General features: G+C 38.4%; 1 protein-coding gene across 1 annotated transcript; it reads left to right on the top strand.

The window, feature by feature from the left end:
- Positions 1–719: 719 nt before the first annotated feature.
- LOC100889278 (synaptotagmin-11) lies at positions 720–10,838 on the top strand. The gene is made up of 7 exons (XM_030977193.1): positions 720–1,060; positions 1,652–1,851; positions 4,968–5,120; positions 5,860–6,006; positions 6,604–6,730; positions 7,176–7,330; positions 7,780–10,838. Exons 1-7 carry the CDS (start codon positions 757–759, stop codon positions 7,930–7,932), a joined length of 1,239 nt encoding a protein of 412 aa, XP_030833053.1. The 5' UTR covers positions 720–756; the 3' UTR covers positions 7,933–10,838.
- The last annotated feature ends 2,415 nt before the right edge of the window (positions 10,839–13,253 follow it).

Here is a 13,253-nt window from a genome sequence, read left to right as displayed (position 1 = left end):
CAAGAACAAACCCTTATCTTTTGATTATAATGATGAACGACATGATTAGCTAGTGTTGATGCTCACTCTCTCATTTGTCTGAGCCTAGTCAACAATTAAATATTAATGGAAACTTCATCTATCTATCTATTAGGATGAAAACCTAGCGAAATAATGAGAAATAAGTAATGTGGAGGAACTGCCATATGCTAATGCTTGGAACTGCAGATAGCGTTGAACTGTTTTTTCTCCTTTGCTGAGTCTAGTATTATTATTAGCAAAAGTACCAGGTCTTTGAGGTTTAAAGCGAAATTATTTTTTAAAAGCATTCCTGTATATGGGTTGATGATTATGTTGATAGTGGACTTTTGTTTTCTACTTCACTGTACGCAGACGAAGAAATGAATTTCGACCAGCTTTATGTTTTAATTGGGCATTGGCGTTTAGTTAGACAAGTTAAAGGTACAATTCAACTTTTGACGTAAAAATATGATGATATTTATTATCTTAAACATCATTCAGCACGAATAGAATTATAATTTTATTGAAAAGATATTCCTTCTTACTGAACGATGATCATTTTAATCACGTCTTCAGGGGTGATTTTTATCACAATGTAAACCACGTCAATACACAATTGACTATCTTCCATGGCCAAGTCAAGTATTTAAATCTTTAGACTTGTATTTACAATATTACTTTATCTTTTTCCCCTTCCGTTTATCATTATTTTCTACAGTCTCGAAGGCGGCTATCGTGGGTGTATGTGCGGCCATCATGACCACCCTGGCCGTCGTGGTCGTCACAGCATGTCGGTGTATGCGTAGAAAGCCAGGTCGACCTTCCTTCCTGCTAACTCGAGACGTCGAGAAGGCTCAGCGCACTTTCTATACCCGTCCCACCGCCAAGCCCATCAGTAGCCCCGAGTTGTCTTCACCCGAGACCGGTCCATCCCGTCACATCCCTCCCACGGGGAAGGGGTCGCCGCACCTCACTCCGACCAAGTGGGGGTCGTCGGGGTTCCCGTCTCCGACCCAGGGGGAGAAACGCCCTCCCATTGGCACCTTCATGGGGTCGACAGGTAGGTTTATTCACCTCAGTCCAGGGATACCGTGTGCTTATCCGACGGGGGGGGGGGGGGGGGGGGGGGTTCTCAGAAGATCAACAACAAACAAACAGAAACAAAGTGTTATTAGGGACTAGATTCTGAAGAAGAAAAAAAAAATCGTCATTTTTTAAAGAGATAGGCCTAAGTGATGATATATCAGCGCACAAGTCATGCGCCCTCTCTATGATCGTAGCACTGTTTTTTCTCTATCTCTGACTCTCTCTCTCTCTCTCTCTCTCTCGTTCTCCGACTTATCTCGCCCTTCTTCTCATCTCTCTCTCTCTCTCTCTCTCTCTGTCTCTCCCGCTTTTTCACTCTTATTATCACTATCTCCCTCCCCTCTCTGCCATCTCCTTTTTGATCCTTCCCCTTGGCATCCCTCCCACGTTCTTTCCTCTCTATCTGTCTCTTTGATGTTATATTACCTCTACTAAAGCCCCATCTCATTTCCTTTAATCTTGTTTACAAACTCTTTAAAATTATTCCTCTTTAAAAATTAATGGTTTTGTTCCTCTTCGTTAATACCTCGTGGTTTTTTTATCCCCTCCCACACCTCGTCCCCAGGTAAACTCGACCCACAGATGTTACACAAAGACTCGTACTCAGACGGTGGCGATGAGAAGTGCGAGGCGGTGGATAACAAGACCCTGGAGAGTATGGAAGATCGGCCGAATGTCGGGGTTCTCAACTTTACCGTCGAATACCGAGTGGACAAGGCGGTTTTCATGGTCACTATACACCGAGCAAGCTATCTTCCTGCCAAGGTATGGTCTTGACTATCCCCGGTTCATTGTGATGTCACTTTATGCGATGTTTGGGAACCCCCACCCTCACCCTTTCACTCCTCCATGACATTAAGATGTCGGACACCAATAAAAAGGTTTATAATTATGGCTGATAAAACAAATGGAATATAACGTTTTTCGACCAATGGCATACAGGTGGGATATTTCAATGGAACAGAAAAAAAAAGAAAACTGCCTGTATATTCTTGAAATGACGCTTGGCAGAGACTTTTCTAAAATTTCGTCACCTTTTTGCAGAAGTAAGAACGGTGGGATGTGTTACGAGAACGATGTGTCTTTTGATACAATGACAATGTAAATGCACGGGTCACACTACCAGGGATTGGCATAGGGGGAAGGGGATTAACATATTTACAAATATAAGATTCTGGTACATTTCAGGGTTGTTGGGTGGGGGGGGGGGGTTCGTCACCCCCAAAACGTGGTTCGACACCCCTCCCGCATCTTTATTCAAAATCTGATAGCGACGCTCCTGGAATAGTGTGGAAAATGATGATTGTTTGACCGTTTCTGGCAGGTGTACGACTTGCTAACTGGGTCAAGAATTAGATGCTCACCTGCAGCACACCTGGAGGCTGTTCACACCGGCAGAGATAGCGCGCGCTAGACCGCGCTATCTCTGCGGTGTTTAAGGTACAACGTCGTTTCGGTCCGCCCAACAGCGAGTCACGGCGAGCCAAAACGGCGTGCCACCGGAGCACCTCTTGGGGGTGGTCCACAAAAGATAGCGCGGTCTAGCGCGCGCTAGAAAAAAGGGGATGCTACGATAGACCGCGCTATCTCATTGCGGTGTGAACAGCCTCTTAGAGGCTGTTCACACTGGCAGAGATAGCGAGCGCTAGACCGCGCTATCTCTGCGGTGTGGAAGGTACAACGTCGTTTCGGTCCGCCCAACAGCGAGCCACGGCGAGCCAAAACGGCGTGCCACTGGAGCACCTCTTGGGGGTGGTCCACGAGAGATAGCGCGGTCTAGCGCGCGCTAGAAAAAAGGGAGTGCTACGATAGACCGCGCTATCTCATTGCGGTGTGAACAGCCTCTTAGTCGCGTTTACTGTTTAGTGTTTCTGTGTTTCTGAGTGGTCTAGGCACCGTGCGTTAAAAAATATTAAAAGAGAAGATCAATGCGCACGCACGCCGAGTAGTCGAGAAGCCGGTTTCACGTCGAGCAAGGCTAGATGTCAATGCAATCGAAACTGGGCTGACCAGATTAAACGTAAAAAACAGAAATACGAAGTTGCAAACCATCAAGGGACTCCTAATAAATAAACAAATAAATAAACTGCGATACTGGTGAAATATTGCGTTTATATTCAGTACTGACTGAACGCCATTAAACAACTACCACAACAACAACATCTGATTGTGAAAGGATGATTGGTGGCGTTTCTTGTAACATCATTTCATTAATTTTCACATTTGAAACCGCTGTTTCGTCGCAATCATTCCATTCTGATTTCATACGTTGACCAATAGACAACCTTCCCTAATCATATTCAGACTTTTTTCTCTTGCCAACCCCGTCTAAAATCTGAAGGCAAACGTTTACCATCCATACCTTCATTTAACGTCATTCGAGATGTTATTTTTGACTCATTAATAGTTAAGTGGCCGAAGGCTAGCGTTTCAAAGGTCTTTTACGTGCCTCAATTCCGTAAGACGACACGAGTGGCTTGAGGTACGGGATCTGAACCTATTATCTCAAACTCTCCAGGAAATGCTGTACATTGAACTTAGCTGAGCATGACGAAAACCCGCCATACTGTTCGGTTCACATTTTCATCAGGAAATTGAACGCGGAGGTAAACGTTTTCTATAAATAGGATAATCACAGCACATTTCTGCTCTTACCGTACAAAAGAGCCAATTTATCCAATATGTTATTTTTAATATATTCTAGAATTGATTTATTCATAATTTTCCATCGGAGAGGCCGTTGTTGTTGAACTTGCCTTGTAGTTGTTGTTCGGATGTCGAGATGGCGCTCTTCAATCTGCTGTGTAGACAAAAAATAATAAATATTTGAAGAGGAAAAAAGTTAAGAAGTGTCCCTTTATCTTGAGTTATCTTGTAGCTCCGTCTTCGACCTGGGTGTGGTTCACAAAGACTAAGATCGACTTGAAGTTGGACTTAACTAAGACAGGCCATTCATGGCACTGGTCGCTCTCACTATTGGTATGTCAATTATGACCTTTAGATAATATTTTTTTCCTTCAATAATGAACTATCAAAAAAGGTAAATTCCGTAGATTTGTGACCACGATTTATACGTCCCTTGAGAAACCAATGCCATGAATGGTTAGATGAACTAGTGGCACGAATAGCCTGCCATAGTTAAGTCCAACTTAAAGTCGATCTTAGTCTTTGTGAAACACCCCCTGGTGTCTAACCCCTTAGATCACAGGGAACATACCTGAAATCTGTGGGGATGCATCTCGAAAAGTACCCCCCCCTCCCCTATATTCTGAATTAAGAGACAGACTTCATCTTGAAGCGTGCCCTACACGTGATTTCTAAACCTCGTAATGGTATTTTGTAACTAGAACGCAGAAGACTATATGGAAGAAAATAAATCAGTTTAATCTTGCGTGCCGTCCAGCATCTCCGTAACTCCGCTCCGGAGCATGCATGAAAGCTTCTTCTTTCTTTTTTTTTCTTCAGAAAATAGAATCCCTGATCGATAATCAGTCATTCTGAATTGTGCTTTAAAAGCGCTTCTTGCTTTGCTTGTCATTTAAGTCACGCACTTATTTTTTCTAACATCATTTCTCCCTACCTGTGTCTGACTACCCTAGAGTTTTTTCTATGATCAATAGTGAACATAATGTGGTTCTTCTTAACAAGGGGTGGACATGGTGCACAATCCAGGGTAACTTGGTGAGCATGAATCTTACGAAGGGGGTAGTTCCATCTCATGTTGCTGTCTTGTAGCATTTTCTTCGAAATATGCGCCACTCTAGCACTATAAAAATACACATTCGCCACATAAACCGCACGACAATCCTCTATTCGTTGTTAGGTACTTTCTAAAAACTACTTGTTACCATGACAATGTATTTTTTATTACTGTTTTGCAGGATCCAACTACTGGTGCGTCCGACCCCTACGTTAAGCTGTGCCTGCTCCCTGAGAAGAAACACAAGGTGAAGACCAGGGTCCTGAGGAAAACTCTCAATCCCATCTACGAAGAAACATTTACCTTCTATGGGCTGGCATATAACCAACTACAGGTAAGGAGAAGTTTAAATAATGGCGTAGCCATGGGGGGGGACACGGGGAAACGGGGGCACAAGACCCCCATTTGAATGATGAATCAGGGGGGAAGGGGTGTGACGAAAGAATGGCAAGAAGTGGATTGTTTGGCTCCTTTCCATTCCTCAATTGAATTCTTCTTTCAATGTTATCAATTATTTGGGGGGCATTATAACGCCAGTGCCCCACCCCCTCTCCACTGGAGCAATTCTACGCCATTAATTTCAAATGGCTAGTAGCCCGCCTGTGTAGGCGGGTGAAGTGAAGTAGGTAAGAGATACATATAAAAAAATTAATAAGAAGGAGAAAGAGAGAGAGAGAGAAAGAGAGAGAGAGAGAGCGCGAGGGGGATAGAGAGGGGGATAGAGAGAGAAAGAATGGTTAAGGAAAATGAGAGATGGAGGAAGGTGCATTTCTTATTCCAATAGCAATGGATACCAATGCAAAATCTTGGACGATCAATTTGTTTATTAAAAAGGGTAAGTACAAATCATTGAATGTTGTAATTAAAAGAAGCCATTATCACGAAATAACCCAGTTTAGTGCGAAATGATGATTCGTATGAGCATTTCTTCAGAAATTTGTCTCGGTTTACATTGCAGTTATTGAAGGTTTTTTTTCTTTTTGTTTGTTAGATCTATTATAACTCTTCATTTGGTAGTAATTTTTGAATTGCGTTTTAATATTGATGTTTTGTATCTTTTTGTTTGTTTGTAGGGTGTAACTCTTCACTTTGTAGTGATGAGTTTTGATCGTTTCTCCCGGGACGAAGTGATAGGTGAGGTGGTGATGCCCCTGTCCAACGTCGATCTGAGCACCAGACCGGTCAATCTATGTCGAGATATCAAACCAAGAAATACACGGGTAAGTCTCATCATTTCATCCCACTGTCTTGGAATCTTTCTGTAACATTACTCTTTTGTTACAATTCTGATCCTGCTCCTCCTTCTCATCCTCATCATCATTTTCTTCTCCAGTTTCACTTTCTTCTTCTTCTTCTGCCACTTATTCTTCTTCTTACCCTGCTTATACTACATCTCTCCGTAAACTTTTATTGACAGTTGAATTTGTAGATAGCAGAGTTATTTCTATACGGATGTAAAAAAAAACAAATAAACAAGAGCGAACAAATAAAACATAAGACAGATTATTTATGATATAGTAATTTTATTCATTGTTTTTTTTTTAAATTGTGTTTTTGTGGGATCATTTAAGATAATAATAATAATAGTGGGTTCTTGTATAGCGGTCATGTCTGTCAGACTTGACACTCCTGGCGCTCCCAGGATGTAATGGGGAAAATTCATCTTCCCTTGAAAATAAATGGAAAAATTAGACCAAGCGTCAGAAAGCTGTGGTTATTTAAAAAATCTCATCTATCACCATTTTGTTATTTGCAGGATTATTTTTCAGTTTTTCATGGCACATAAATCACTTTTCCCTTCTCATGTTTTCGATCAGATCCCCAAGTCACAGGGCCGTGGTGAGTTGCTGACGTCACTGTGCTATCAACCGGCAGCTAACCGACTTACTGTGGTGGTCCTCAAGGCAAAGAATCTACCCAAGATGGATGTCACTGGACTTGCAGGTAAATAGATCATAAAGTACAGGTATTGAAGATGAAGAAGAGGAAGGAGAGGAGAAATGAGAAATTAAGAAGAGAAGAAGAAGAAGACGAAGAAGAAGAAGAAGAAGAAGAAGAAGAAGAAGAAGAAGAAGAAGAAGAAGAAGAAGAAGAAGGAATAGAAAAGAAAAAGGAGAAGAAGAAAAACAATTACTAAAAAATATATGAATCAAACATACGTGCATGATATTCAATCACTTATTTTTTTCATCTAAATAATGTGTTAGAGAGGTTGATTAAATTCGATGAACGTCAGGTGAAAATGAAATAATTAAGTTGATTTTGTACTCATAAAAAAAAGTAATCATAAAAGTATTACAGCTAATTGATAATTCATAATTTATCAAGGAATTTTTTTCTCAAGAGAAAGTTGTTCCCAGCTAACATATACCTTTTATTTCTATCATAGACCCATACGTGAAGATTTATGTGATGTACCGCAACCAGCGCCTAGCTAAGAAGAAGACTCGTCTCAAGAAACGAACTCTAAACCCTGTCTTCAATGAATCCTTCCTCTTCGATATACCAATGGAGGGACTGGAGTATCTCAAGATTGAATTTCAGGTAAAGCTTGCACAATGCAACATGTTTATCAATGCCACGGAGCAAATCGTGTTATAGGCCTATTAATTATAACAATATTTTTAATGTGTTATTTTTAAGTTCCGTGCCTATGCCAAGCTAGAATATTGCATTAAAAATATTTAATTTTTCGAAATGTACTTTAAATTTTGCTCTTTCCATCTTACAAATAATGAATTGAACAGATCCTTAAATTTGATTGGAAACAATCGGGTTTGATAATAGCAAAGAAATTGGGCTTGCTGCATAAGTTGATGAATTGTATCCGAGAACGAAAAAAGGAGCAACATTTGTGATAGGATTCTATAGTCTGACATGAATCAGCATTCACCAGATGCAGACTACGAATAATACATTTAATACATTTATTCGAAAATGTATCGCTTGAATTTGCGGTGAAACTCAATTTTTATTTCCCATTACTTGATCAGGTGCTGGATCACGACCGAGTGACAAAGAACGAAATCATCGGCCGATTGGTGATTGGACGAGATGAAGATGGAGAGGCGGAGTCACAGCACTGGAAGGAGATCATGCAGAACCCGCGTAAACAGATCGCAGAATGGCATAAACTCACCGAATAAGACCAAACAAGCAGTGTCGTCTGCGTCTATTTCAAAGATTAAGACCACAAAGTTCCACAAATTAAAAAAATAATTATAATGAAACAGAAATAATTTCTGCTGTATTTGTTACCATCCCGGTTATGGTTGATCTTGAATCTGAAATTTAAGGCAGTCTACATGTACATTCAGCTTTAAGACTGGCACTATTTTGTACTGAACAGTTTCCTGTACATGATGTTCATGTCACGTGACCAAAAAGATGCCATGTTTGATGTCTAGCAAATCAATATCAAAATATGGCATCAAAGTTTTTTTAAGTCAGAAAAAATCAGGAAACGATCAAGTTCATACGGGTGAGTTCCACTTTTCGGTTGATATTCCATCAAGTTAAAAAAAATATGACTTGGTTACCTAACGAAATGTAGCAGACTGTGATCTTCGCAAATGTTCATGTAGCAGTTATTAGAAATGTGAATGAAGAAATTTGCATTTTATCACTATAATCTCACCGCTTTGAAGATAATGTTCACTAATTTAAATTCACCAAAAATTTGATGTAATCCTATTATATCAACAGTAATGTGTTCACATACACGGGTATATAGTAAGAACGGCAGATTAATTGCATGTCATGATTTGAATATGTGTATGATAAATAAAATAAAAATATCAGCATTATTTTTAGAAAAATATGCAGCAGATGTGAATTTTTAAAATTTGTTCATAAACTTGATAAATATGAATTCAGCAAACATGTAAAATGCAGCAGCACAACTCTGATATTTTGGAGCTATAGGGTATTTGTACGAATTAATTTATAGGCATCGTTTCATTTGTTTCGAATAAAACTACAAGTAAAAAGAAAACATCCATTCGTTGGCTTAGACATTAATATAATCTTGTAAAATACACTCATATCGAATATTATGATTTCCTTTTTTTATTGGTTTTTATTTCCTGCTTGTATGAAGCATCGTAAGATTAGAGGTCAAGTAGTGAAAAACTTACTAAATTTAATGGTACCATATTTTATTCTTTTAAACCATTGTAATGTTAGGATTATTCGTAATATTAAAGGACCTTAGGAGATTATTGAGTTCCTTTTGATAAAATAAGCGTAACATATTGTGCGCTGGTGGTAAATATATAAATGTTTTAAAGGAACCTATCTCTTTGCATTACTAAAAAATATAAAGAGTAGGATAATTATTAAAGATTGAAAACAATTGACAGTGAAAGAATGGCTGAAACAGATTGATTTTTAATACTCTAAATTGTAAATGGAGTATCAAAGATGCCTAACGAATGTTGAAAATATTCTGTAAATTGGACTTTGTGAAGATATAATTATTAATGTATATTTGCTATATTAATAATGAAATAGATAACCTATCAACATCCAAACGCTTTAAAATTAGAATCATAATGAATATAAAGAAATGAATCGTGTCTGAGTCAAGTAAAGACATTGTTTAGAGGGGGTGCAGATGTGTCGTGGTCTAGTGGATAAGTCACCGGACTGGACCACATAGTTCGCGGTTGGAGTCCCGCCGCGACCCTAATGTCCTCTGGCAAGATATTGATCTACATTTGCCATACTCAACCCAGGTGAGGTAAATGGGTACCTGGCAGGAATTAATTCCTTGAAATGCTAGAGCGCCATAATGGCAGCCATTTTATAGCCGGGATAATAATCGTTGAGCGCCAGGAATGTCAAGTCTGATAGAAATGAGCGATGTACAAGAACGCAATATTGTTATTTGTAGTATCATAATAGGCTCAACCCTTAAGTTGTGATGGGTTTCGCTTAAAAAACAGCATGGTGAATTCTGATTGACGGGTAATTACATAATCTATCGAAACAACGGCTTCACGATGTAAAATGTGGCAATTAATTTTTTTTTCTTTTTCGTAGGAGTCATAAAAAACCATATAATTTCAACCTGAACTCATAATTAACGTCTATATAGATTGTAGAATGACGTAGTTACCTTGGTTCCTCTTAGAGACGGATTTTCAGATGTCATGCGCCATAATTTTATAAAACGTAGACTTTCTTTTTATAAAACAATGTCTGATGTACGATTTTTTTTATTCAAAGGATTATTTTTATAGGAATTGGTAATCATTTTCTATGATGCAGACTTGTAGTTGCATGAAAATCAAAATACTTGTTTATAGGGGAATAGCATGTTATTCGATTATTTCGTAACTGATAAGTATGAACTTTTTAAAGAGATCAGTTTCGTATGAATAATTTTTTTTTCGATTATAAAAGATTGTCATTAACTTTGCATGCCAATGAAAATTACTCGTTGTGGGAGGGTGGAGTATTATTTTGTAAAAATACTGACTTATAAATAAAAATAGAAACTAATCATCATTTTTCAATTATAGAAGAATATCATTAAATGTTCATGTCACAAAATTTAGGTGTTTACAGGGGAAACACATTCGAAGACCTTTTTAGTGGTAATATTTGATTACTTTGTATTGATAAAAGATAACCAAATTATTAAGGTTTATAGAATAACGTGCTTCAGGGTGTATATACATTATGAATAGTATTCATTATATTCTTTAGGAATAAACCATAAACATATCACGCTTGTATATAAATTATGAAACCCGGCTTTCCCTATGCTTCTCTGCACTGTGTATAAAAAAAAAACTACATTGTGTTAAATGCTTGTAAATTGAGCTTCTGTAAAAGAGGAATAATATGTGAAAAGGAGATACGAAAAGAGAAACAAAGTGGAGAGGGATAACAAAAAATTATATATGTATATAATGACAAGAGTTTGTAATTTTATTTCGTGCTGTTGTGTTAACAAACGTCCTGTGTAGTATAGGGCCAACCCGATTTCAACGAAAAAAAATAGTACTGTGATAAAATAAAAGATATTTTATGATTATAGTTAAAACATTACTTGTGATTTGTGTTGATTTTTTGCTTTTTGTGTACACATTATACTACCGACATATCACCATTCTGGGGGTGGAGGCGTAATGTCGGGGAAGGGTTTGTCGCTTAATCTCCAAGCACACATTCTAGTTTGAAACTATGTAAAACAAAGTGCATTGTGCTTATAGTGAATTCACAAGTTATCGTGGTAAAGCAAAGAGAAATTTGAATGGCCATTGATTAATTTGCCTTCACTTCCCGTCTAGCATTTGTCTAGTATCAATTTATACTGACCACCAGGCAAGGTTTTTCCTCTAATTTACTATAAGCTAATAAGGGCGAATCCAGGAGGGTCATCATCTCAAGGAGGGGGTGGGGGAGGAGGTTACATTATTGGATTTGTGTATTATAGGTAAAGGGGGCACTGGTCGATTTTGCCCATCGTCTTCACCTCCCCTCCCCCTTAATCCGCCAGTGCGACCCGAAACATACGCACCAACATACTTTTGCTGTGTAGGGTGCTGTACCTTTTATCATGGATTAAATGTCAGGACGTAGTTGACTGTTCTCCGGGTCCTGAGGAAGTTATCGAAGAATAGAGAGGCGATGTGAGAGGAGCAACGAAAGGGGGGGGGGTGAGAATGTGAGAAATGCAGAGAGAGAGAGAGAAATAGAGAGAGTGAGAGTGAGAGAGAGAGAGAGAAAGAGAGAGAGAGAGAGAGAGAGGGTAGCTGGAATAGAGGGAGGGGAGGGATGGAGGGGTGAAAGATATATAGAGAGGGGGGGGGGGGAGGTGTGTTGCCCGACCAAGTAAAGTGGCATAGAAAATAATGGCCCAACACGGTTTTGTATGATTAAAATCCACGTTTTTACGTTATGTTATCCAAATATTCCAATTCTTCGAAAAATATACAAGAGCGAAAAGACCATACTATTTGTTCCGTGTGTTGTGCAGTCATACAACGATATGGACGGATTGGGCGCAATATGGGAAATTCTGTTGCTCGAAGTGCGCCATCTATCGTTTTCAACGGCTTCTGTCCAGTTTTAATGGTTATAATTTATTATATACCTTGAATAATACCTGATTACCAAAGCTTTTAGAAGAAAGCTGTCTGCAGCTGCCAAGCTGGTCTAACTTCAAGAGAAGGAAGGGGGGTCCCAGCTTCCGGGTCTTACACCATGGTCATTTTACTTCTGTCTCTTGCTTGATATCTTTCTTTTGAATTATCTTCCCCTGTTTGAACTCTCCCAAATTAGGAAATCAGGTTTAATTAATCAGTATGCCTATATGCAATAAAACAGTATAGTAGCAATATGTCTTTTACTCGTGCAGAACGATAATAAATGTTGCATCATAATTATCAAACACAAAATAAATTATTTCCAATAAGTTTTTGTATTTCTTTTAATTCAACTAGCTAGTCATATCGAACTAACTATAAAACCTTTTTGAGGAGGAAACCAGCAATGATACAACAGTCTGATACGACATACGTGAGATATCGTGGCCATTTTCTAGACTGTTAATGTACTGGCCCGTAACAGTCACAGTTAATTGAGTACAGACGAAAAGGAGACTTTATTTACCTAAATTTAAAGGTAGCGGGTCACGAATGAATACAATATAAAGGGTTCGATGATCAAGCTTTCTAAAGAACTCTAATAGCCATAGGTATTTCTATTTAAACTGCTTTTTTCTCACAATAACCTGGATATTAAGAATCGTGACTTAGATATTGAAAAATTTGATTTCATAACAAACAAAATTATGCAATGCAAATATTTGGTCTTGGGAAGGCTTAAACTAAAAACTCATAACAATATGAAGTTTGACCTGCTCTCTCTCTCTCTCTCTCTCTCTCTCTCTCTCTCTATCACGCGTCTTCTCTCTCTCTATATAAATATATATCTCTCTCTTTTTCTCTTTTGCCCTCTCCCCCTGAAGTTTGACCTCCTCTCTCTCTCTCTCTCTCTCTCTCTCTCTCTCTCTCTCTCTCTCTTTATATATATATATATATATATATATATATATATATATATATACATATATACACACACATGTATATGCTGGAAAATGCTACTGACATGTATATTTCCGATCGTTTTTGCATGTTCTCTTTAAATTTGCCGTCAACTTTTCTCTTCCCTTCCTGCCTCATTTTCTATAGATCTTCGTTTGCTTCTATGTTCTCACAAAAGTTCGGTTTCTATTTTCATTTCTTTCTTTCTGTGTTTTCATGCCGAATCGAGGAAAACAGAGTATCAGTTTATCACAATACCTGGCCGTGTATTGTGCAAAAAGTCACATTTTTCACACCACTTTACTTACAGCCTATACATTTTGCTTGAGCGGGATTTCAAGCAGTACTTCTTGTTTGCAGGATAGAGTTACGCCACGGAAATACCTAGTATATTGTTGATCAAAATAATC

This window comes from Strongylocentrotus purpuratus, unplaced genomic scaffold (genome assembly GCF_000002235.5).
Source record: "Strongylocentrotus purpuratus isolate Spur 01 unplaced genomic scaffold, Spur_5.0 spur5_scaffold_9, whole genome shotgun sequence".
NCBI classification, from domain to species: domain Eukaryota; kingdom Metazoa; phylum Echinodermata; class Echinoidea; order Camarodonta; family Strongylocentrotidae; genus Strongylocentrotus; species Strongylocentrotus purpuratus.
This window is presented reverse-complemented; position numbering and strand designations above follow the sequence as displayed.

What these genes read in the sequence shown, in the direction of transcription:
- LOC100889278 (XM_030977193.1), top strand. Translation starts at nt 757, where the DNA reads ATGACCACCCTGGCCGTCGTGGTCGTCACAGCATGTCGGTGTATGCGT. An exon ending in CACCTTCATGGGGTCGACAG is followed by an intron (nt 1,061 to 1,651) that starts GTAGGTTTATTC and finishes CCTCGTCCCCAG; the next exon opens with GTAAACTCGACCCACAGATG. An exon ending in CAAGCTATCTTCCTGCCAAG is followed by an intron (nt 1,852 to 4,967) that starts GTATGGTCTTGA and finishes ACTGTTTTGCAG; the next exon opens with GATCCAACTACTGGTGCGTC.